This window comes from Dendrobates tinctorius, unplaced genomic scaffold (assembly GCF_039654945.1).
Source record: "Dendrobates tinctorius isolate UK_male_01 unplaced genomic scaffold, ASM3965494v1 ptg000140l, whole genome shotgun sequence".
Classification (NCBI taxonomy): Eukaryota; Metazoa; Chordata; class Amphibia; order Anura; family Dendrobatidae; genus Dendrobates; species Dendrobates tinctorius.
In genome coordinates, this window is record NW_027361808.1 from 14,509,705 (window position 1) to 14,537,477 (window position 27,773).

At 49.6% G+C, this 27,773-nt stretch overlaps 1 protein-coding gene across 1 annotated transcript in view; it reads right to left on the bottom strand.

The window, feature by feature from the left end:
• Window positions 1-27,088, bottom strand: part of DESI2 (desumoylating isopeptidase 2) — a 58,523-nt gene extending 31,435 nt beyond the window's left edge. Inside the window, exon 1 of the mRNA XM_073545153.1 lies at window positions 26,640-27,088. Coding sequence (XP_073401254.1) covers window positions 26,640-26,678 — 39 coding nt within the window. The 5' untranslated portion in view covers window positions 26,679-27,088. The remainder of the gene's footprint in view (window positions 1-26,639) is intronic.
• Window positions 27,089-27,773: the final 685 nt, after the last annotated feature.

Below are 27,773 nucleotides of genomic sequence, written 5' to 3' on the forward strand. Positions count from 1 at the left end.
TTATCTACCATCTCCCGAGTTCTAGCTATGTCGTCCGCCTCCGAGTCTGATCCAGATAGTGAATCCTCGTCTGACCCCGGATCGTCTGCCGATGAGGGGGACGAGGAGCGTAGCCTGAGAGAAGCAGAGGGACCCTGCGAACCGGAGGAAGAGCCAGACAGGACCCGCTTCCTAGAGCCCCGACTTGGTCTGTCCGTCTGAGGGCCACGGTGCGGTGCTGGCAACTCACCATGCGAGGCGGTCGGTGCACAGGTGACAGCAGATAACTGAGGTAACCGCTCTAAGACCTGGACCAGCGATTGAGACACCTTTTGTCAGCTCAGAAACTGACTGAGACATCGCCACGGCCCACTCCGGGGGTGGGGTGGTCTCCGCCCGGTGTTCGGAGTGCTCCTGAGGGGCCGACATGGTGGAAGGGCTGCAGGAGAGGCAGAGGGGAGACGACTGACCCGAAGCCCACTTCTTTTTACAGCGCGCGCAGGCGTAGTGAGTAGCGGTGGGTCTGGAGCAGAAGGCCGTTGCGGGGTTGTGCATAAGTCTCAGTGGCAGAAAAAACGCAGCCTGAGGAAACTGCGGGGGTCGGGGGGAGCTAAGTTAGGTGCCAGGGATAGTCAGCGTCTAGCCTACTGAGGATCAGAAGCGATGTGTCCCCCAGGCGAGGTCCAGAGAGAAGGAGGAAGAAGATCGGCAATCCAGGAAGAAACGCTGGCGGTGGGCGGGGCTAAGCCACCGCACGGCGCGATTGGCTGAGACCCCAGAGGGGAGCGGGACGGCCAAAGACAGTGACAGGGCTGGTGAAAGCAGCCCTGAGATAGGCTGAAAAAGCGCGCGGGGAAAGCGCGCGCAGGGAGAGGGAGGAACTTTTGAAAATGAAAGTGAAAGTGCTCCCTCACTTTCACTAGCGACGGCGCGCCCGGGCTCCCTCCCTGTAGCTGATGAGGACAGGGAGCGCTGACGGAGGGAGCGCGCCCCCCCCCTGGCGACAAGAGGGACGCGCGCCTGTCAGAGCGCTGGTTCAAGGAGCGGGAAATTCAAAAGGAGGAGAGGTACTCTGCTGTCCTAGACTGGCATGTGAGCGCAGGGCTGCAGGGAACATTCAGAAAAACATACCTGATGTCCCTGAAGAGGCTGACCACAGGGGCCCGCGATAGAACGCAGGTCGCTGGGAGAGGTGATCCTCAGTACCCGCACCGCCGTATGGTGCAGAAGACGGCACCAATCCCCGTGTCAGGGGAAACGTCACCGCTGGCGACCGCCGTCTTCCTCTCAGCCCTGTCCTGGGAGAGGGGTGAGGAGGGGAATCGGCTAGGACCGTCCATCCATGGCCCCTAGTACCCGAGGGTGATAGGGGAAGGTCCTGCCTGCGGGCCTGAGAGTTGCGATGTGGGCAATACCACATTGCTCGCTCAGCCGCATTAATAGGAAAAGCAGGATGAACTCACATCCCGTTTCCTGAGCTGTATCTGAAAAAGAAAGGAGAAATCATTAAAAAAACACAACAAAAACCTGAAAAGAAAAGGATTAAATGCGGATCTGGGGAGATCCCGGTCCGCCTCCTACAGACACTAAGCACAAACTGGGGTGCTTGGTGCCTGTCGGTGGGTGTATACTGCCGGGGAGGAGCCAAGTTTCTTGTTTTGCATAGTGTCAGCCTCCTAGCAGCATACACCCATGGTCATCTGTGTCCCATGGTCATCTGTGTCCCATGGTCATCTGTGTCCCCCAATAAGGCGATAAAGAAACATGGATTTCTCTAGAATAAGACAAAGGATTAGTGATGAGCGAGTATACGTGTTGCTCGGGTGGTCTGACTATTTTGGCGTGCTCGGAGATTTAGTTGAATACTTGTGGGGATTGCCTGTTTGTTAGGGAATGTATGTTATTCAGCTTCCTATGGCTTACATAGACAGCTCGGAGGGCTGATCCTACTGACAGGTTTCCTTTAAAAGGTAATCCAACTTACAAATGTCTCCTAGTTACAAAGCATGAGCTATTTGATTTTTTTTTTTTTAATAGAACTAACACCCCCCCAAAAAAATCCACCAATACTCACCTTTTCAGCTTCCTGCACACCACATCTCTGGCCTCTTCACTACAGACCCGGAGTTTCGGCCACGTCCATGTCTCAGAGGTCAGTGCAAGTCACAACGTCACTGTGCACACCCTAAGGCTGGATTCACACGTTGCGGAACTCCGGCGGAAGTTACAGCGGGAATATCGCATTTTAAATTCCCGCGATTTTCCCGCAGAAAAACTAGCGATTCGCAAGTGTAATTAGCTTGCAGAATGCTAGCGTTTTCCAAGCAATCTGTAGCATCGCTTGGAGAACTGATTGACAGGTTGGTCACACTTGTCAAACATAGTGTGACTAGTGTGACCAACGTTTTACTATTGAGTGCCTATGCAGCATCAGTAGTAAAAAGATCTAATGTTAAAAATAAAAAAATCGTGTTATATTCACCTTCCGACGTCCCGCACAGCATTCCCAGGCCTCCGTGATGCTCCGGCAGGTCCCGTTCCCAGTGCATTGCGGCAATTACCTTTTTTGACGTCGTGCTCTCGTGAGACCGCTACAGTATCGCGAGACGCGACATCAAAGGTCATTTCGCAAAGCATCACTGGGAACGGGACCTGCCGCGTGTATCGCTGAGGCCTGGGGACGCTGCGCGGGATGTCGGAAGGTGAATATAACACAATTTTTTTATTTTAATTCTTTTTTTTTTTACAAGGATATGGTATCCAGATCCCGGAGGACAGTTTCCTCTCCTCTGGACCGTGGGTACCATCCGCAAATTTTCTGCTTACTTTTTACATGGTGGGCACAGCCACATGCGGAAAATAAGCAGAACAATGCATTCCTATGTGGGCGGAATCGCCGCGATTCTGCAAATTAATGAGCATGCTGCGTATTTTTCAGCGATGCGATTTCGCCGCGGGAAAATCCGCAGCATTAGCACAGCATTACGGCAAGGTCATGCAGTAAAAACCGCCGCGAAAGCGCGAAAAAACCTGAACGTGTGAACACAGCCTTACATACACGCAGTGACCTATAAGGTCTGGACGGAGACAAAAGTACTGACCTATAGTGAAGAGGATGTCTAGTCATGTCTAGTGAGGAACGAACGTACTCGGATAAGGAGCTCTCAGAGCATGCACACGTGCTAACCAAGTGTCTTCGGCATGCCCAAAAAATGTTTGAGTCACCGCACCTGCATGTCAGCTGCAACATGTACGGATTGCCGGTTTATTAGAAAATACCTGTACAGTGGGTACGGAAAGTATTCAGACCCATTTAAATTTTTCACTGCAGCCATTTAGTAAATTCAAAAAAGTTCATTTTTTTCTGATTAATGTACACTCTGCACCCCATCTTGAAGGGAGAAAAAAAAAAAAAAAAAAAAAAAAAAGTAAAAATTTTTGCAAATATATTAAAAAAGAAAAAGTGAAACATCACATGGTCATAAGTATTCAGACCCTTTGCTCAGACGCTCATATTTAAGTCACATGCTGTTCATTTCCTTGTGATCCTCCTTGAGATGGTTCTACTCCTTCATTGGAGTCCAGCTGTGTTTAACCCCTTCATGACCAAGCCTATTTTGACCTTAATGACCTGGCCATTTTTTGCAATTCTGACTAGTGTCCCTTTATGAGGCAATAATCAGGAACGCTTCAACGGATCCTAGCGATTCTGAGATTGTTTTTTCGTGACATATTGGGCTTCATGTTAGTGGTAAATTTAGGTCGATAATTTTTGCGTTTATTTGTGAAAAAAAAATAATCAGAAATTTGGCAAAAATTTAGAAAATTTCGCAATTTTCAAATTTTGAATTTTTATTCTGTTAAACCAGAGAGTTATGTGACACAAAGTGTTTACTAAGTAACATTTCCCCCATGTCTACTTCACATCAGCACAATTTTATAAACAAATTTTTTTTGTTAAGAAGTTATAACGGTTAAAAGTTGACCAGTGATCTCATTTTTACAACAAAAGTTACAAAACCATCTTTTTTTTTTTTTTTTTTTTTTTTTTTAGGGACCACCTCACATTTGAAGTCACATTGAGGGGTCTATATGGCAGAAAATACCCAAAAATGACATAATTCTAAAAACTGCACCCCTCAAGCTACTCAAAACTACATTCAAGATTATTAACCCTTCAGGTGTTTCACAGGAACTAAAGCAAAATGGAAAGAAAAATGGACATTTTAATTTTTCCAACAAAAATTTTCTTTTAGCATCAATTTTTTCATTTTCACATGGGCAACAGGATAAAATGGATCCTAAAATTTGTTGGGCAATTTCTCCTGAGTACACCGATACCTCCTATGTGGTCATAAACCACTGTTTGGGTACATGGCAGGGCTTAGAAGGGAAGGAGCGCCATTTGACTTTTTGAATGGAATATTTAGCGCTTGCCATGTCGCGTTTGGAGAGCCCCTGTGTCGCTAAACTTTGGAGCTCCCCCACGTGACGCCACTTTGGAAACTAGACCCCCAAGGAACTTATCTACATGCATAGTGATCACTTTGAACCCCCAGGTGCTTCACAAATTGATCGGTAAAATAAAGTACTTTTTCCCCACAAATTTTCTTTTAGCCTCAGTTTTTTCATTTTCACATGGGCAACAGGATAAAATGGATGCTAAAATTGGTTGGGCAATTTCTCCTGAGCACACTAATACCTCATATGTGGTCATAAACCACTATTTGGGCGCACGGCAGGGTCCGGAAGGGAAGGAGTGCTATTTGACTTTTTGAATGGAAAATTAGCTCCAATCGTTATCGGACACCATGTCGCGTTTGGAGAGCCCCTGTGTGCCTAAACAGTGAAACCCCCCCCCCCACAAGTGACACCATTTTGGAAACTAGACCCCTTATGGAACTTATCTAGATGTGTACTGTAGTGAGCACTTTGAACCCCCAAGTACTTCACAAAAGTTTATAACGCAGAGCAGTGAAAATAAAAAAATCATTTTTTCCCCCTCAAAAATGATTTTTTTAGCACGCTATTTTTTATTTTCACAAGGATAACAGGAGAAATTGGACCACCAAAGTTGTCCAGTTTGTCCTGAGTACACCGATACCCCATATGTGGGGGGGGGGGGGGAACCACTGTGTTAGCGGACACTGTCGTGTTTGGAGGGCCCCTGGGTGCCTAAACATTAGAGCACCCCCACAAATGACCCCATTTTGGAAACTAGACCCCCTAAGGAACTTATCTAGATGCATAGTGAGCGCTTTGAACCCCCAAGTGCTTCACAAAAGTTTATAACGCAGTGGTGAAAATAAATATTTTTTTTCCTCAAAATTATTTTTTAGTGCGCAATTTTTTATTTTCACAAGGGTACCAGGAGAGAATGGACCCCAAAAGTTGTTGTCCAGTTTGTCCTGAGTACGCTGGTACCCCATATGTGGGGGACCACTGTTTGGGCACAAGTCGGGGCTCGGAAGGGAAGTAGTGACATTTTGAAATGCTGACTTTGATGGAATGGTCTGCGGGCACCATGTTACATTTGCAGAGCCCCTGATGTACCTAAACTGTGGAAACCCCCCACAAATGACCCCATTTTGGAAACTAGACCCCCCCAAGGAACTTCTCTATGTGTGGTGAGCACCTTGAACCCCCAAGTGATTCACAAAAGTTTATAACGCAGAGACGTGAAAATAAAAAAAATTTTTCCACAAAAATATATTTTTAGCCCCCAATTTTTTATTTTCCCAAGGGTAACAGGAGAAATTAGACCCCCAAAGTTGGTGTGCAGTTTTTCCTGAGTACGCTGCTACCCCATATGTTGGGGTAAACCACTGTTTGGGCACACAGTTTAACTTTTTGAACGCAAAATTGGCTGGAATCAATGGTTGCACTATGTCGTGTTTGGAGACCTCCTGATGTGCCTAAACAGTGGAAACCCCACAATTCTAACTTCAACCCTAACCCCAACCCTCTTTCCAACCCCAACGGAAAAATAAAAATAAATTTCTTTATTAGTTGATCCTGCCTATGGGGGTGATAAACGGGGGGTTTATTTACTTTTCATTCTATTTTGATCACTGTGAGAGTTTATCACAGTGATCAAAATGAATGAATGGAAATTGCAGCCGGCGGGTGCACTGCGCATGCGCCCGCCATTTTCCAATATGGCGGCGCCCATGGTCCGGGACACCGGGAGCCATAACGGCACTCGGTGAGTACCGGGGGGGGTGGCCGGGGTGGAGATGATGACAGCGGCGGCACATCGCCGCTGACATTCAGTGGCGGAGGGCAGATCGCCCCCGTTAACGGGTGGGGGTCGGATCGCTGTTGTGAAGATCTAGAGCTGTGGGTGTTGGTAATCACCTAGGCAGGTTAACGATGCAACAAGTTTTATTTGTATCCATACAAGCATTTCAGTAAGTCCAGGTAGATGACCGCAATGTAATGCCCCCAGTCCACGGGATCAGCAACAAGTTAGTAAAAATAGTCCATGGGATAATTCCTAGGGGAATATAGATCTCACGACCGAAGCCCGAGAAAACTTAGTTCCAAGTTCGATAGTCCATTCATGGGTTCCAGGAGCAGCCTTAACTCTGCTTCTTTTGCTTCAGATCCCCAGACACAATTGCTCTCCCCCATCAAGTCTCAACTCTACTCCCAACCCCCTAACCAAATCCAACATTCCAACCCCCTTCACCAATGTACATTGAATTCACAGCCAGTGAAGTCTCCGGCCAGTCTGGAGTGGTGTGAACCCAAGTGGCCCCCCTGCCGAGAGAAAGAAAGGCACATATTCCCCCACCAGATAAGGTCATTGCATGTAAATACAACATAAATTGAGGTAACTAGTCATCTGTGCTGGGAAAGTATTTCAGTTCCTCACAGCTGTCACCAGCCATGTCCGATGCTACAGCAGCGTCGGACATGGTTGGATTGTAATATTTCATCAATTTTCATTGATGAAATATTACTATCGCTCTGATTGGCTGTTAAAAGTGAAACAGCCAATCAGAGCGATCGAAGTTACGTGGGGGCGAAGCCATGCCCCCTATGGTGAAGAACAAAGCCCCCTGTATCTGCGGGTCGGGTGACCTTTCAGTGACGCAAGTCACCCGACCCGCAGGGGGGCTTTAAAGTCATGGCGCCACATAGGCGTCACTGGTCAGATTGGCACCAGTTGTCATGACGCCTATGTGGCGTCATTGGTCATGAAGGGGTTAAAGGTGTTCCCCCACAGCGCAGGAAGTGTCTGCTATTGGCATGCACCACCTTAGTAAAGTTAACGAACAAAACTGCAGCGGGCCCAGCGACCAGAAAAAAAAAAAAAAAAAAAAAAAAAAGGAAAAAATGATTGTATACAATGGCAGGTGGTCATGTGCTTTAAAGCAGGGTTCCCCAACTCCAGTCCGCAAGGCCCACCAACAGATCATGTTTTCAGGATTTCCTTAGTATTGCTCAGGTGATAATTGCTTCACCTGTGCAATACAAAGGAAATCCTGAAAACATGATCTGTTGGTGGGCCTTGAGGACTGGAGTTGGGGAACCCTGCTTTAAAGAATAATTTCGCAAAGTTTCTCTCCTACAAATAGAGAGATCTGTTAATTTTATCATAGGAACACTTCAACTGTGTGAAAGAATCTAAAAGTGAAAACCAGAAAATTACATTGTATGATTTACAGACCTCTCCGTTCTTTGTAGGTGGGAAAACTTGCAAAATCAAAAGTGTAACAAATACTTATTTTCTCCACTGTAGGTTGCAACCATATTATAGAAAAAAAAAACGGAGCTTGGTTTGAGTTGGTATACATGCAGCATATAAAGCGCATGTTCACATTGGCCATAAATCATGCAAAACCGTCAAAAGACAAAGTGAGAAAAACCCTGCTGTAATTAAACTAAAAAGCAAAACTGCATTTAAGTAATAGAGTTCTTAGTAATACTGTATTTGATCAAATATAGCATAAAAGCTGTCCCACCAATGACAAGGTGACTCTGATCGGGGAGGTCCTACACTGTCTAATATTGAAAACCTTATGTGTCAAAGTAGATGTCAGTGTGCGAATAAGGGCAGACAAGGACCGGGTCCCAACCAGTGGACACCAGTCAGGGGAAGCCTTTAAATACAATTTCCAGCTCAGGACAGCGAGGCCACACCCCAGCTTGCACAGAATGCAAAAATCCAAAAAGAAAGAAAAGAAAAAAAAAAAAAAAAAAAAAAAAAAAAAAAGGTCTGTTTTTTCTTTGTATTTTCCCGACTGGTGGCCACTGGTTGGGACCTGGTCCTTTTGTCTGCCCTTATTCACACACTGATGTCAACTTTGACACATAAAGTATTTAATAATAGACAGTGTAGGACCGCCTCGATCAGTCACCTTGTCGATGGTGGGACGGCTTTTATGCTATATTTGATCAAATACAGTATTACTAAGAGCTCTATTACTTAAATGCACTTTTGCTTTTTATTTAATTACAGCAGGGTTTTTGCTCATTGTGTCTATTGTAGGTTTTGTATGCAATCATATTATATCGCAATTGCTCATTTTGCCTTTCTACCCAGCTTATTCTTCTCTTTTCCATTAGATCTATGACATGACATGATTAGAAACTGACTAGCTGAATCCTTCTAAGCTCTATGTAGAAACAAGAGGTTAATTTTCCCTGTAGAGTCATAAGTCACTAGCTGAGGGAAGATGGAGGAACCGAGTTATGAGTAAAATGGAACCTGTCAGCAGGATTGTGCACAGTAACCTACAGTGTCTAGTCGGCACCGTTATACTTTTTAAAATGATACCTTGGTTGATTAAATCCGTCTTGTGGTGGTTGTTTAATCTTTATTTTCAGCTTATTATAAGCTTGTGCTGCGGTGTGGGCCTGTGAAAGGGAGGGGGGGGGGGGGGGGTCTTTATGTGGTGCTAGGATTATGTATTCAACATCTGTTTGAAAATGGCGTAGGCCACGCCAGCACAGTAGCAGCTACCGGCAATCGCGGCGTCATCTTGGAGGAGGATTTTTTTTTTCTCTCTACAATGATGGCGCCCAAGTATGCACAACAAAAAGATTGTCGAGTCACCAAACTCTATTTTGGGGTGCATGCAATGTTCATGTTTTGATTTATTCATTTTTGGAAAGCAAGATGAACACAACTAGTGTGGTAAACACTGGCAAAAAATTAAAAATAATTCTAATTTTGTTGATACACATGCAGTGAAATATTACAATATGCATAATTTTTTGGTGTTAATTACTTTTGATCAATAGATCCCTTGGTAAAAATATATCGCTTTTTATTCAATTTTTCAAGAAGTAAAAAACCCTGCAATTCAGCGTTTTTAACACGTTATATACTGGGAAGGATATATGTATAAAAATTATACAGTTTTTTTGAGACAGTTATACCAAATATGTATAGTTTATATATTTTTTTTTTAATTAAAAAAGGGATTTCTTGGTCAGACAGTAACTTCATCAAGTGCGTATATCATGCAGAATCCCAACAATGTGAAACACTTAGGATTCCACTCTGGTTGCCAAGTCGAGCGTTTGTCATGCAATCTCAAGTAAGTGGTTTACATTCTCATGTTCCATTGAGCGAAGCATGAAGAAAAGGTACCATAGTCAGCATGTCGCACGATTTGTGTGAGGCCTTGCTGTGACTACCAAGTCTGATCTCCAGATTTATCAATGATTCACCATTACATACATTTATAAAGAATCTGAAAAAACAGGCTCGCTGGAGGAGAGCTTTTTTTTTTTTTTTTTTTTTTTTTTAAATCTAAACCAAAAGCCACTTTACCTTCCACTGTTGCACTTACTAGTGTCACGATTCTACCGCTCAGTGTGTCTTGGAAGCAGCGAGTGACTGCTCAGTCATCTTATCTTGTGTAGGGACATGCTGAGCTGTATGTATGCGGTCCAATCAGACTGGGAGGTGCTGAGCATACTTTAGGTGTTCCCTCTTCTTGGTGGCTACCCAGCTATTTAGCCAAGATGTCTGCCCAGATAGCTGCCAGTCGCAGTTTTCAACTCAGTGTGGCGGTTCTCTGTGCTTTGTACTCTAAGCGCAGACATTCTGATCTTTTGTTGCCAGACCCTGGATTTGCCTACCGACTACCTGCTTGTATTATCCCTTATGCCTTGACGCACTCCGACCTTGGATTTCTGACTCTGGCCCATGACCCGATTACCCCTTTGTCCCCTTCCTCTGTTAGGGTTAGTGCACACAGTGCGGATTCAGCTGCAGATTTGCAGGTAAATCTGCAGGTAAAATGACCTGCGGATTTGCCGGCGGTTTTCCCCTGCGTTTTGACACCTGTACAATGGAACAGGTGTCAAACCGCTGCGGAATCCACAAAAATAATTGAGATGCTGCGGATTTAAAACCACAGCAAACCATGCGGAAAAATCTGCAGCATGTGCACTGCGTTCTTTAAAATCCATTGGTTAACATTGTACTGTACTTTGCTTGCGGATCTGCAGCGGATCTGCAGCAGATCCGCTGCGGATCCACAGCAAAATCTGCACCGTGTGCACATACCCTTATGATGTACCCTTTCTGGCTCTTAACCTCAGACTCCTTCACTACGCTGACTTACACCTTTTATGTGAGAAGAGACTAGCGTCACACTGCGCCTTCGTGGAGTCACAGTTGGGAAAAGAAGTATTTGATACACTGCCAATTTTGCATGTTTTCCCACCTACAAAGAATGGAGAGATCTGTAATTTTAATCATAGTACACTTCAGATTTTTATTTTTACATTCTGCTTTTCACAGTTGAATATTGCATTGTATGATTTTCAAATAATTAAAATTGCAATTTTATTGCATGAAATAAGTATTTGATCACCCATCAACCCTTGCTTACACCAGTACATGTTCAGACCCGTTTGAAGTTCGCCAGTGACCATCTGGATGATCCAGAGAAGGCATAGTTCATGTGGACAGAGGAGACCAGAAAAAAAAAAAAAAACCCTTCTGGTATCAATTCCACTCACATTGCTTGGAGGAAGAACAAACTAGTACAACCCCAAGAACACCATCCCAGCCAACAAGCAAGGTGGGAGAAACATTATACTTTAGTGGAGGGGGGGGGGGGGATGATACTGCACTATATTGAAGAGAAGATGGGTGGGGTCAAGCATCGCCAGATTTTGGCCAACAACCTCCTTACCTCTGTAACAGTATTAAAGAGGTTTCGTGGCTGGGTCTTCCAGCATGACAATGACCTGAAAAACACAGCCAGGGCAACTAAGAAGTGGCTCTGTGAGAATCATTTCAAAAGGTCCTGAAGAGGCCTAGCCGGACCCTATAGAAAAGTCTTTGGAGGGAGCAGATACTCTGTTTCCCAATGACAGTGCTGAAACGTGAAAGATCTGGAGAAGATCTGTTTGGAGGAGTGGATCAAAATCCCTGCTGCAGTGTGTGTAAACTTGGTCACGAACTACAGGAAACATCTGACCTCTGTATTTGCAAACAAAGGTTTCTGTACCAAACATTAAATTCTGCTTTTCTGCTGTATCAAATATTTCATGCAATAATTCAAGTTATGTAAACATCATATAATGTGATTTTCTGGTATTTATTTTTAGATTCTGTCTCACACGAAGTTTACCTGCGATAAAAATTACAGACCTCGCCATTCTTTGTAGGTGGGGAAACTTGCAGAATAGGCAGTGTATGAAATACTTATTTTCCCCACTGTATCTATCAGCATGTGGTGATTTGAGGTCTATGGCACACATTACAATAACCTATAGTTACAGTACGGGAATACACGCTCCATTGTATGCTCTTCATAAAATAGCGGTCATAACAGCAGCATTCCTATATGCTCTTCCCACTTTGATGCATATTTATAGCATGTTACTGAATTCCTATTTTTGCTGCTGTTTCTTCACATACTGTTGCATTATTTCGCTCATTAAGTCTATGCACTACTTTTTGCCATGATTGTTTCTGCTGATCATTATATATTCACATTTACCATGTCTTTTATTCTCATTTTTTTATGACTTTGCTTAGACTACAAGTTTGATGAAGGTCAGTTTGACCGAAATGTCACATCATTTATACACAAACTAAACACGATTAACCCCTTACTGCCGAAGTCTGTTTTAAACTTCCCGATAAAGCCCTATTTCCCCCCCCCCCCCCCCCCCCCCCCCCCCAACTCTGATATATGCCACTAAATATGGTAACAACTATGGAATACTTTAACAGAGAAAAAAAAAGTCACATGACAGTGTCTACAATCTGGCTGCAGCCGCAAACAATAGCACACATTTTTGGATATGCCGGCTGTCTGAAAAATTGCTGTCACAAACCACAAGTCACCATGCAGTCTCAGTTTATCCCCTCACTGACCAGGCCAATTTTTACAATTCTGGCCACTGTCACTGAGGTTATAGCTCTGGAACGCTTCATCGTATTCCACAGATTCTAGGTCTGTTTTTTGTGACATATTGTACTCTATGTTAGTGGGAAAATTTCTTCAATAAAACTTGCGTTTATGATATAACGGAAATTTGGTAAAATTTTTGAAAATTTTGCAATTTTCAAACTTTTATTTTTTGTGCCCTTAAATCAGAGAGTGGAGTCACACAAAATAGTTACCGTATATACTCGAATATAAGCCGAGATTTTCAGCCCGTTTTTTTTGGGCTGAAAGTCCCCCTCTCGGCTTATATTCGAGTCATATACACCGGGGGGTCAGAGGGGGAGGGGGGGCGGGGGTGTCAGGTCATACTTACCCGTCCTGACGCTGTCTCTTGAGCCCCCAGCTTCTCCCCGTGCTCTCTCTTCCTGCCTTCAGCGGTCACGTGGTGCCGCTCATTAAAACTCATGAATATGCACATATTAATGAGCGGCACCACGTGACCGCTGAAGGCAGGAAGAGAGAGCGCGGAGAAGCTGGGGGCTCAAGACACAGCGTCAGGACGGGTAAGTATAGCGATACTCACCTGTCCTGCGTCCATGGCTGCTTGCTGCTGTCTGTCATCGGTCAGTGACTTCAGACAGCAGAGGGCGCGGTGACGTGGTTAGTGCGCGCCGCGCCCCCTGCAGTGTGAACGTCACTGACCGATGACGTGGCAGATAGCGGGGAGCAGCCATGGACGCAGGACAGGTGAGAATCTGACACCCAGCGACGGAGAGGTGAGTATGTCATTTTTTTATTTTTACATGCAGCAGCAGCACATGGGGGAATAATCTTAAGGAGCTTCTAATGGGGGCAGCACATGGGGGAACAATATGGAGCTTCTAATGGGGGCAGTATATGGGGGGAATAATCTATGGAGCTTCTTATGGGGGCAGTATATGGGGGAATAATCTATGGAGCTTCTTATGGGGGCAGTATATGGGGGAATAATCTATGGAGCTTCTTATGGGGGCAGTATATGGGGGAATAATCTATGGAGCTTCTTATGGGGGCAGCATATGGGGAATAATCTATGGAGCATTTACCACCCTAGGCTTATACTCGAGTCAATAAGTTTTCCCAGTTTTTTGTGGCAAAATTAGGGGGGGGTCGGCTTATACTCGAGTATATACGGTAATGAAATTTCCCACATGTCTACTTTACATCAGCACAATTTTGGAAACATCTTTTTTGTTAGGACGTTATAAGGGCTAAAAGTTGACCAGCGATTTCTCATTTTTCCAATAAAATCTACAAAACCTTTCCTTTTTTAGGGACCACATCACATTTGAAATGACTGAGAGGTCAATATAACAGAAAATATCCAAAAGTGACACCATTCTAAAAACTGCACCCCTCAAGGTGCTCAAAAGCACATTCAAGAAGCTTATTAACCCTTCCGGTGCTTCACAGGAACTAAAGCAACTTGGAAGGAAAAAAATTAACATTTAACTTTTTCACAAACTATTTACTTTATACCGAAACTTATTTTTTTCTTCACAAGGGTATCAGGAGAAGATTGGAACATAATTTGTTGTGCAATTTCTCCTGAGTACACCAATACCCCATATGTGGGGGCTGTTTGGGTGCACGGCAGGGCTCTGAAGGGAGGGAGCGTAGTTTGACTTTTTGAGTGCAAAATTGAAGGAATCAATAGTGAGCGCCATGTCGCGCTTGGAGACCCCCTGATGTGCCTAAACAGTGGATACCCCCACAATTCAAACTCTAAACCTAACATCTCTAAGGCCAGCTCTAGGGGAAAAAAAAAAAAAAAAAAAAAAATTTTTAAATTATTTTTATCTAACCAAGGGGTGACAATGGGGGGGGGGGGGGGTTGATTTACCTTTTTTTGATCACTGTGATAGACCCTACTACAGTGATCAAAATGAACCAATAGGAAAAAACTATTGTTGCCGGGTTCCGGCCAACAGATTTTGGCAGGTGCACAGTGCATGCGCCCGCCATTTTCTCCCAACAAGATTATGAGGAGGGCTGGGGGACAGATCAGGAGGATCCAGGGATTGTGAAGGTACCAGGGGTGCTATGGGGGTACGCTAGATCACAGAGGAGAGAGAAATGAATGGAAAACTGTACTTTGGGAGAGTGCCATTACTCAGTGAATAACAGCAATCACGTGACAGGGGACGGTAAAAAATAGACCCAAACCATGTTTTCCTGACGCTAGGGGGCGATATACACTCATTTCTCAGCACCGTTAAAAAGCACTGCTGCTAAAAGGCGTATCAGAAGTCATTAAGGTTCAGTATGCCCAAGCCAAAACCAGGAGAGGAACAATCAGAGAAGTACAATAGAAACCCGTCACCACTTCTGGATTTATCACCCACTCCTGGTTTTCCTTATAAATACTGAGGTAAAAAAACCTCACATAATATTGAATTTGTGAACGTGGCCTTAGTGTATGTTTCCACGGTTAGTATTGGCAGCGCTTTGGACGCAGCACATGGCAGCTCCGATCAAAGCGCTGCCGGCTTTTTTACATGCGGTGATTCAGCATGTGTTCATTGAACCGTGCAGAATCACCGCGCCCCAATACATGCTATGGGTGACTATCTTGCTGAGGTCCATGTCCGGTTGCGCAGGGAAGCTGGAGGCGTCCCTGCACGCATAGTGGACATGGGATTTCATAAAATCCCCTCCACTATGCTGTAACATCTGGACGCTGCAGGTGTACACAGCGTCCAATCCACAGCATCTACTGACCTTGAAAACCAACCCTAAGTGTTACAAAATCTTCAGGGAATTTTCGAAGCACATCTCAGTTATCCCACTCAGCAGATTTCTATACAGAAAACTTGTGTTACATGGTTATAATGTCCAAATTATATAAAATCATACATCCCTATTAAATATTTACTACAAACACTTTGGGTTAGTATCAGGAGCTCACAACTGCCATTTGCCAAATGAACTATCACACTGTATGAATGGGATTTTTTTTTTTTACCTGACCATACAAAAATCCAGTCTCAGCGCTCTTTCACACGACCACATTCACTCATCTGGGAGAAGGGGGTTGAATTTACTGAGGACACTCAGATCAAACTCTGATCCGAGTGTCAGCTTAGTGTGATCTGATTCTACTGGATGACAGAATTGAAGCACTAGTGAGGAGAAAAATGGAGAACAAAATTTCTCCATCTGCTCCATTCTGAGTTCACAGAAATCAGAGTGCACTTGGATGACATCCGAATACAGTCCGATTTTTTCCCATGCACCCATAGACTTGAATGGGCTAGTGGCATCCAATTTCACAGTGAAATGGCAGGATGCTGAGATTTTTCTCACCGATTCTGTAATTGAAAATTGTGCATCAGCACTGCCCCATTAAAGAACAGTGATGTGAAACATGAGAGAGCACCTGTCCGATGTAATACAGTGTTCTGAGCGAGCCCTTACCACACAAAGTAGATCAATGACATTTCCCTCAATACTCCTATACATCAGCACCATTTCTAAAATAAACTTATTTTGTTAGCATTTTAAAAACCTATTAAAAAAAATGTAGCAGCAATTCTTCATTTTTTCAAGGAAGTTGACAAAAATTTTTTTTTTTTGGACCCCATTAAGTTTTGAAGGGACTTTGGGGGTTCTATATATTGGAGAACTGTTATGAACGAGTAACCGTAGGAGGCAAAAACAGAAATGCTAGCTAAGTCCAGAAAACCAGAGAAGTTGGCAGCTATCGGATTGCAGACCCCTGAACCTATCAACAACAACTAGCAGTAGCTGTTGGGGGTTCCTACGGTGCCCTAGACTCCTCAATCAGTCGGAGAACTACATAGCCTAAAGACAGAAAGGGAAATCTAAACTGCCCCAGAGCAGACCCCAAAGCAATAGGCAGCCCCCAACATATAATGACAGTGAAGCAAGAAGAAAAAACACTAACAGATAGAAAGATAGACTGAGCAAATGATGGGGCCCAAGCTAACTAGACAGGACAGGATAGAAAAGCAGCTGTCTGCAATCCGCCAAAAACCCTATCAAAACAAGAGCCAACAGACTGACAGGGAAAAAGGCCCTGAAGACGCTAGGCTTCAAAAAGACTATGTCAGTACTCAGGTATTTTCTGAAGACAGAGCAAAAAGGCACAAAGGAATTCAGCTCACCCCAGCAGGGAATGGCAGAATCCAGAAAAGCAAGGCAAAATAAAACCAAAACACAAATGCAAAAAGCAAGGCAGAAAACTTAGCTTTTGAGGAGCAGGAATCAGACTGGTCTCCTAGAATCCCTCAGAGAAATCACCAGCAAGGCAGAAGGGCGTCGGCTGCCTTATATCCAGTCAGCAATTCCCGTCACCCAGTCATCCTCTACCAGCTCAGGTGTTTGGTAATCAGCCTCACTACCTTCCTTCACCAGAAGAGGGAGCTCATCAGACCTCAATGGTGAAGGGGAAAATGAACTCATAACAGAGAACCCCCAAAAGTGATACCAATTTAAAAACATCACCCCCAACATATTTAAAACTGCTCTCAGGTAGTTTATTAACCCTTCAGGTGCTTTACAGGAATTAATGCAAAGTGGCATAACAGAAAACAAAAATGTATATTTCACCTCCTAAATGTTTCTAATTTCACTACAGCTGGGAGTCTCTGGCCGCCATTTGGCTGTGAATCGCCATGGCAAACATCAGGCCCACACAATCATGATCTCTGGGTGTCAATGGGGTTAAAGAGGGAGCCCCCACACACTTAACCCTCTAGATGCTGTAGTTACTATTGACAGCAGAATCTAAGGTTCAACAGCAATGGGTGGTGCCATCAATGATTGTGGCAGATGCAGCAGGGTGTCCGCTATAGTATACAGCATCCCCCAACGGGTGAAAATGCAGCTGCTATTCTCTACAGACACCGGTTAGAAAGGCGACGTGCACATGCTCAGTAGTCATCAGTTAGAACGTATCCAGCGGCAGTCCATTGGCAATAGTTGTGCAGACAACTTTTTAGTCAATTTTTAAATAACTGATCTCCGTTTTCTTAACATTGAAGTCTACAGAAAACAGATCCGTTAGCCATCCATTTTTCTTTAACGGACTTGTTTTTTGTTTATTGTATTCAATAAGAAAAAAAAAAAAAAAAAAAAACACAGATCTGTTACAAATCAAAGAAAAATGGATAGCCGATTAAGGCTAGGCTCACATTAGCGTTTGGGGGGGCTCTGCGGAGGGCTGCGTACTTCCTCCGTTAAGCCCCGCCTACTTCTGCATGCGTCCTGCGCACCTATCTTTAACATTGGGTACGCAGGACATGCAGATGTGTCATTTTGACGTGCCCGCCGACCGTACGGAACGCAACAAATTGCATTTTGTGCAGATGACTGGCACGTCAAAACACATCCGCACATCCTGCGTACCCAATGTTAAAGATACGTATGCAGGACGCATGCAGAAGTAGGCAGGGGCTTAACGGGGGAAGTACGCAGCCCTCCGCATAGCCCCCAAACGCTAGTGTGAACCTAGCCTAACAGGCCTGTTTTCCTTAGACTTCAATGTTAGAAAAAAAAAGAAAAAAACAGATCCAGATCTCAGTTATTTAAAAAAACAAAAAAAAAACCTAAAAAGTTGTGTCTGCACAACTCTTGCCAATGGATTGCTGCTGGATCCATTCTAAGTGATCACTACTGGACGTGTGAACATAGCCTTAAAAGATATTTTCGATTACAGACCGGCCTGTGAGGCATCGAGTTGACGAGTGCATCATACAGCACTGATAGTATCAGACAGACACAGTCCTGAAACAACACTATGGAATTACTCACATCTGCTTATGACAATTCTCATATAGGATTAAAGATCACCAAATCCGAAATAAGAAACAAAGTGAAATTACAAAAAAACTTAAGCCACTAGACCGTCAGTCTGTTGTCATTCCAATTCTGGGTAACATTTCATTGACTGATCATTCCTAGTGGTAATAGCAGCAAGTAAAACAGACATTGTGTTCAATAAACAATCCGTGTCAGTGTGATTGGCGGACTCTAGAAATATGACAGACATCAGTATGGGAAGGATTAGTCATCCAAGGTCTGTGATCAATATTGTAATGGAATTACTCCCTAAGCCCTTACACTCACCCTCAACAGCATAATAACTACATAATCATTACAGCGATGCCTCTACCTTGTGCCAGTCATTACACTGGCTATCCATCCACTCCAGAATTCAGTATAAACTTATTTCCCTCACCCACAAAGCCCTCCATAGCTCAGCACCACCCTACATCTCCTCCCTTGTTTCAGTATACCACCCTACCCACGCCCTCCGTTCTGCTGATGACCTGAGGTTAGCATACTCAATCAGAACCTCCCACTCCAAGACTTTACATGTGCTGTGCCAATTCTTTGGAATGCACTTCCCAGGTCAATACGATTAGTCCCCAATCCCCACAATTTTAAGCGTGCCCTGAAAACGCATTTATTCAGACTGGCCTATCGCCTCAGCACATTAACCTAATCTATCCCTATGTGGCACAGCCAAAAGTTTTACCATAACCGGGTTCCCCGCATCATGTACCCACATGCTTTATGCATCCATTGGCCCTCTGCGTCTGTACTGTTACACACTTAACATTATGGCTGATCCATACAATCAGGGCAATTGTTACCACCCACCTTTCGTGTCTCCCTTTTTTCCCTCAGATTGTAAGCTTGCGAGCAGGGCCCTCATTCCTCTTGGTATCTGTTATGATCTATGTGATTATTGTTATGCTGTAATGTCTATTGTCTGTACAAGTCCCCTCTGAAATGTAAAGTGCTGCGGAATATGTCAGCGCTATAGAAATAAATTTTATTATTATAGGGATCTCCACATAGGGATCTACTGCACATTATTGTTCTCTGGGTTTCTCAGAAACAGCAGCAGAAAACTTACAAAATGCAATCACTTTACTGAACGCCAAACCTAGAAGACAGATCTGACTACAAGTCATCCACAGCATCAGCATTTTACCTTCTGGCTGTTCATTCGCATCGACAGTGACCGCAACAAACAAAAGGGGACACCAGAATCACAACGAGTCTCCACCCTATATAGTGTCCTGTCCAGAAAATATCCTAACAATATGTGAAATAGAACATGTAGTTGGAAACATGATACATTGTTAACAATAGAGACCAGGGGCTGATAATACAATGAACCATATTATCTAGAACAATACATACATGAATGCTATGTGGGAGGGTGTATTGTAATATGTGGAGGGGGGGGGGGCACTAATGCGGCATATATGAAGAACCACCATTGTATGGACAGATATATTGACTCACACACGGTACAGGGTGGGCTGTGCCCCGGGTACTCCCCATATCACACACACACACACACACACACACACACACACACACACACACACACACACACACACACACACACACACACACACACACGGTGCAGGGTGGGCTGTGCCCCGGGTACTCCCCATAACACACACACACACGGTGCAGGGTGGGCTGTGCCCCGGGTACTCCCCATATCACACACACACGGTGCAGGGTGGGCTGTGCCCCGGGCACTCCCCATATCACACACACACACGGTGCAGGGTGGGCTGTGCCCCGGGCACTCCCCATATCACACACACACACACGGTGCAGGGTGGGCTGTGCCCCGGGCACTCCCCATATCACACACACACACACGGTGCAGGGTGGGCTGTGCCCTGGGCACTCCCCATATCACACACACACACACGGTGCAGGGTGGGCTGTGCCCCGGGCACTCCCCATATCACACACACACACACGGTGCAGGGTGGGCTGTGCCCCGGGCACTCCCCATATCACACACACACACACGGTGCAGGGTGGGCTGTGCCCCGGGCACTCCCCATATCACACACACACACACGGTGCAGGGTGGGCTGTGCCCCGGGCACTCCCCATATCACACACACACACACACGGTGCAGGGTGGGCTGTGCCCCGGGCACTCCCCATATCACACACACACACACACACGGTGCAGGGTGGGCTGTGCCCCGGGCACTCCCCATATCACACACACACACACACACGGTGCAGGGTGGGCTGTGCCCCGGGCACTCCCCATATCACACACACACACACGGTGCAGGGTGGGCTGTGCCCCGGGCACTCCCCATATCACACACACACACACACGGTGCAGGGTGGGCTGTGCCCCGGACACTCCCCATATCACACACACACACGGTGCAGGGTGGGCTGTGCCCCGGACACTCCCCATATCACACACACACACACGGTGCAGGGTGGGCTGTGCCCCGGGTACTCCCCGTATCACACACACACACACACGGTGCAGGGTGGGCTGTGCCCCGGGCACTCCCCATATCACACACACACACACGGTGCAGGGTGGGCTGTGCCCCGGGCACTCCCCATATCACACACACACACACGGTGCAGGGTGGGCTGTGCCCCGGGCACTCCCCATATCACACACACACACACACGGTGCAGGGTGGGCTGTGCCCCGGGCACTCCCCATATCACACACACACACACACGGTGCAGGGTGGGCTGTGCCCCGGGCACTCCCCATATCACACACACACACGGTGCAGGGTGGGCTGTGCCCCGGGCACTCCCCATATCACACACACACACACGGTGCAGGGTGGGCTGTGCCCCGGGCACTCCCCATATCACACACACACACACGGTGCAGGGTGGGCTGTGCCCCGGGCACTCCCCATATCACACACACACGGTGCAGGGTGGGCTGTGCCCCGGGCACTCCCCATATCACACACACACGGTGCAGGGTGGGCTGTGCCCCGGGCACTCCCCATATCACACACACACGGTGCAGGGTGGGCTGTGCCCCGGGCACTCCCCATATCACACACACACGGTGCAGGGTGGGCTGTGCCCCGGGCACTCCCCATATCACACACACACGGTGCAGGGTGGGCTGTGCCCCGGGCACTCCCCATATCACACACACACACGGTGCAGGGTGGGCTGTGCCCCGGGCACTCCCCATATCACACACACACACGGTGCAGGGTGGGCTGTGCCCCGGGCACTCCCCACATCACACACGGTGCAGGGTGGGCTGTGCCCCGGGCACTCCCCACATCACACACGGTGCAGGGTGGGCTGTGCCCCGGGCACTCCCCACATCACACACGGTGCAGGGTGGGCTGTGCCCCGGGCACTCCCCACATCTCACACACACACACACACACACACACACACACACACACACACACACACACACACACACACACACGGTGCAGGGTGGGCTGTGCCCCGGGCACTCCCCATATCACACACACACACACACACACACACACACGGTGCAGGGTGGGCTGTGCCCCGGGCACTCCCCATATCAAACACACACACGGTGCAGGGTGGGCTGTGCCCCGGGCACTCCCCATATCTCACACACACACGGTGCAGGGTGGGCTGTGCCCCGGGCACTCCCCATATCACACACACACACGGTGCAGGGTGGGCTGTGCCCCGGGCACTCCCCATATCACACACACACACACACGGTGCAGGGTGGGCTGTGCCCCGGGCACTCCCCATATCACACACACACACGGTGCAGGGTGGGCTGTGCCCCGGGCACTCCCCATATCACACACACACACGGTGCAGGGTGGGCTGTGCCCCGGGCACTCCCCATAACACACACACACACGGTGCAGGGTGGGCTGTGTCCCAGGCACTCCCCATATCAAACACACACACGGTGCAGGGTTGGCTGTGCCCCGGGCACTCCCCATATCACACACACACACGGTGCAGGGTGGGCTGTGCCCCGGGCACTCCCCATATCACACACACACACGGTGCAGGGTGGGCTGTGCCCCGGGCACTCCCCATATCACACACACACACACGGTGCAGGGTGGGCTGTGCCCCGGGCACTCCCCATAACACACACGGTGCAGGGTGGGCTGTGCCCCGGGCACTCCCCATAACACACACGGTGCAGGGTGGGCTGTGCCCCGGGCACTCCCCATATCACACACACACACGGTGCAGGGTGGGCTGTGCCCCGGGCACTCCCCATATTACACACACACACACACACACACACACACACACACACACACACGGTGCAGGGTGGGCTGTGCCCCCGGGCACTCACCATATCACACACACACGGTGCAGGGTGGGCTGTGCCCCGGGTACTCACCATATCACACACACACTGTGCAGGGTGGGCTGTGCCCCGGGTACTCACCATATCACACACACACGGTGCAGGGTGGGCTGTGCCCCGGGTACTCACCATATCACACACGGTGCAGGATGGGCTGTGCCCCGGGTACTCACCATATCACACACACACACACGGTGCAGGGTGGGCTGTGCCCCGGGCACTCCCCATATCTCACACACACACGGTGCAGGGTGGGCTGTGCCCCGGGCACTCCCCATATCTCACACACACACACACACACACACACACACACACACACACACACACACGGTGCAGGGTGGGCTGTGCCCCGGGCACTCCCCATATCACACACACACACACGGTGCAGGGTGGGCTGTGCCCCCGGGCACTCCCCATATCACACACACACACGGTGCAGGGTGGGCTGTGCCCCGGGCACTCCCCATATCAATCACACACACACGGTGCAGGGTGGGCTGTGCCCCGGGCACTCCCCATATTACACACACACACACACACACACACACGGTGCAGGGTGGGCTGTGCCCCGGGCACTCCCCATATCAATCACACACACACGGTGCAGGGTGGGCTGTGCCCCCGGGCACTCCCCATATCTCACACACACACACACGGTGCAGGGTGGGCTGTGCCCCCGGGCACTCCCCATATCTCACACACACACACACACGGTGCAGGGTGGGCTGTGCCCCGGGTACTCACCATATCACACACACACACGGTGCAGGGTGGGCTGTGCCCCGGGTACTCACCATATCACACACACACACGGTGCAGGGTGGGCTGTGCCCCGGGTACTCACCATATCACACACACACACGGTGCAGGGTGGGCTGTGCCCCGGGTACTCACCATATCACACACACACGGTGCAGGGTGGGCTGTGCCCCGGGTACTCACCATATCACACACACACACGGTGCAGGGTGGGCTGTGCCCCGGGTACTCACCATATCACACACACACACGGTGCAGGGTGGGCTGTGCCCCGGGTACTCACCATATCACACACACACGGTGCAGGGTGGGCTGTGCCCCGGGTACTCACCATATCACACACACACACACACACACACGGTGCAGGGTGGGCTGTGCCCCGGGTACTCAGCATATCACACACACACGGTGCAGGGTGGGCTGTGCCCCGGGTACTCAGCATAACACACACACACACACACACACACACACACGGTGCAGGGTGGGCTGTGCCCCGGGTACTCAGCATATCACACACACGGTGCAGGGTGGGCTGTGCCCCGGGTACTCAGCATATCACACACACGGTGCAGGGTGGGCTGTGCCCCGGGTACTCAGCATATCACACACACGGTGCAGGGTGGGCTGTGCCCCGGGCACTCACCATATCTCACACACACACGGTGCAGGGTGGGCTGTGCCCCGGGCACTCCCCGTATCACACACACAGTGCAGGGTGGGCTGTGCCCCGGGCACTCCCCGTATCACACACACACACACACACGGTGCAGGGTGGGCTGTGCCCCGGGCACTCCCCGTATCAAACACACACACGGTGCAGGGTGGGCTGTGCCCCGGGCACTCCCCATATCACACACACGGTGCAGGGTGGGCTGTGCCCCGGGCACTCCCCATATCACACACACGGTGCAGGGTGGGCTGTGCCCCGGGCACTCCCCATATCACACACACACGGTGCAGGGTGGGCTGTGCCCCGGGCACTCCCCATATCACACACACACACACACGGTGCAGGGTGGGCTGTGCCCCGGGCACTCCCCATATCACACACACACACACACGGTGCAGGGTGGGCTGTGCCCCGGGCACTCACCATATCTCACACACACACGGTGCAGGGTGGGCTGTGCCCCGGGTACTCCCCGTATCACACACACACACACGGTGCAGGGTGGGCTGTGCCCCGGGCACTCCCCATATCACACACACACACACGGTGCAGGGTGGGCTGTGCCCCGGGCACTCCCCATATCACACACACACACACGGTGCAGGGTGGGCTGTGCCCCGGGCACTCCCCATATCACACACACACACACACACGGTGCAGGGTGGGCTGTGCCCCGGGCACTCCCCATATCACACACACACACACACGGTGCAGGGTGGGCTGTGCCCCGGGCACTCCCCATATCACACACACACACACGGTGCAGGGTGGGCTGTGCCCCGGGCACTCCCCATATCACACACACACACACGGTGCAGGGTGGGCTGTGCCCCGGGCACTCCCCATATCACACACACACACACGGTGCAGGGTGGGCTGTGCCCCGGGCACTCCCCATATCACACACACACACACGGTGCAGGGTGGGCTGTGCCCCGGGCACTCCCCATATCACACACACACACGGTGCAGGGTGGGCTGTGCCCCGGGCACTCCCCATATCACACACACACACACACGGTGCAGGGTGGGCTGTGCCCCGGGCACTCCCCATATCACACACACACACACGGTGCAGGGTGGGCTGTGCCCCGGGCACTCCCCATATCACACACACACACACGGTGCAGGGTGGGCTGTGCCCCGGGCACTCCCCATATCACACACACACACACGGTGCAGGGTGGGCTGTGCCCCGGGCACTCCCCATATCACACACACACACACGGTGCAGGGTGGGCTGTGCCCCGGGCACTCCCCATATCACACACACACACACGGTGCAGGGTGGGCTGTGCCCCGGGCACTCCCCATATCACACACACACACACGGTGCAGGGTGGGCTGTGCCCCGGGCACTCCCCATATCACACACACACACGGTGCAGGGTGGGCTGTGCCCCGGGCACTCCCCATATCACACACACACACGGTGCAGGGTGGGCTGTGCCCCGGGCACTCACCATATCACACACACGGTGCAGGGTGGGCTGTGCCCCGGGCACTCACCATATCACACACACGGTGCAGGGTGGGCTGTGCCCCGGGTACTCCCCATATCACACACACGGTGCAGGGTGGGCTGTGCCCCGGGTACTCCCCATATCACACACACGGTGCAGGGTGGGCTGTGCCCCGGGTACTCCCCATATCACACACACGGTGCAGGGTGGGCTGTGCCCCGGGTACTCCCCATATCACACACACGGTGCAGGGTGGGCTGTGCCCCGGGTACTCCCCATATCACACACACGGTGCAGGGTGGGCTGTGCCCCGGGTACTCCCCATATCACACACACGGTGCAGGGTGGGCTGTGCCCCGGGTACTCCCCATATCACACACACGGTGCAGGGTGGGCTGTGCCCCGGGTACTCCCCATATCACACACACGGTGCAGGGTGGGCTGTGCCCCGGGTACTCCCCATATCACACACACGGTGCAGGGTGGGCTGTGCCCCGGGTACTCCCCATATCACACACACGGTGCAGGGTGGGCTGTGCCCCGGGTACTCCCCATATCACACACACGGTGCAGGGTGGGCTGTGCCCCGGGTACTCCCCATATCACACACACGGTGCAGGGTGGGCTGTGCCCCGGGTACTCCCCATATCACACACACGGTGCAGGGTGGGCTGTGCCCCGGGTACTCCCCATATCACACACACGGTGCAGGGTGGGCTGTGCCCCGGGTACTCCCCATGTCACACACACGGTGCAGGGTGGGCTGTGCCCCGGGTACTCCCCATGTCACACACACGGTGCAGGGTGGGCTGTGCCCCGGGTACTCCCCATATCACACACACGGTGCAGGGTGGGCTGTGCCCCGGGTACTCCCCATGTCACACACACGGTGCAGGGTGGGCTGTGCCCCGGGTACTCCCCATGTCACACACACGGTGCAGGGTGGGCTGTGCCCCGGGTACTCACCATATCACACACACGGTGCAGGGTGGGCTGTGCCCCGGGTACTCCCCATATCACACACACGGTGCAGGGTGGGCTGTGCCCCGGGTACTCACCATATCACACACACGGTGCAGGGTGGGCTGTGCCCCGGGTACTCCCCATATCACACACACGGTGCAGGGTGGGCTGTGCCCCGGGTACTCCCCATATCACACACACGGTGCAGGGTGGGCTGTGCCCCGGGTACTCCCCATAACACACACACACGGTGTAGGGTGGGCTGTGCCCCGGTTACTCACAATATCATACACGTTTAGTATCACCGGCTGGTTAGCCATCTCTCCTCTTATCCGCGGGGTCTCAGCCTCTTCCCACGTTACACTCTAAGTCCCCGGAGCGGCTCCCTCTTCTAGTGCGGCTCCGCCGGTTACAGCGAGGTTGGGACTACTGAACGGGTCATGACCGGACAGAAGTCACAGAGGCGTGGAGGAGCCCGGACTGCACTGGCGGAAGCGGTAGTACGGTAGCACTTCAGGCAGACGTGCAGTGAACGCCGCATCCTCTCCCGATACGGCACTACCGCTCCCGTTATAGAAACATGACTGGGATTAAACAATGATACGTCAAAGTAGTTCCGGTGCAGCTGCAGCCTCTCCTTCCGCCGCTTAGCCGATCAATATTGCTACCCAGTGGTAGCCACGGAAGCCAAGGAGATGCATTCCATTGGAAGTCAGCGTACGCGATGCTGTCTGGATGACCCGGGAAAGGAGAGTGACGTCACCAAGTGGGCGGGCTTACAGACTGCTGCTGCTAGTACCGCGCTCACTACCACCCGGGTCGATGGTTCAAGTACGGACCCCGCTGTGATTGGTGATGGTGGCGCACATAGAACCTCAGAAATGGCGGCGTATTATGCCGTCGGGCCACAGCTCCGTTTTTCTTGTTGCAAACATCATTCTGTGTGCAAATCTCCCAAGTTTTAAAGATGATGTCAGGTCACCCTAGCCACACATCTAGCCACCATCTTCTTCCCGTCCGCATGAAGAAAATGTTATCACTAGTGATGAGCGAGTATACTCGTTGCTCAGGTTTTCCCGAGCATGCTCGGGTGTCCTCCGAGTATTTTGGTGTGCTCGGAGATTTAGTTTTTCGTCTTATCTGTATGATTTGTGACTAGTAGACAGGATGAATACATGTGGGAATTCCCTAACAAGCAGGCATTCCTCACATGTATTCAGGCTGTCCAGCAGCCGCAGATAAGACGAAAAACTAAATCTCCGAGCACGCCAAAATACTCGGAGGACACCCGAGCATGCTCGGGAAAACTTGAGCAACGAGTATACTCGCTCATCACTAGTTAGCAAGTGATTTAACGGGAACCTGCCATCTTCCCCAACCCCCCATGTCCTTATTCAGTCAATAAAAAATTCAAT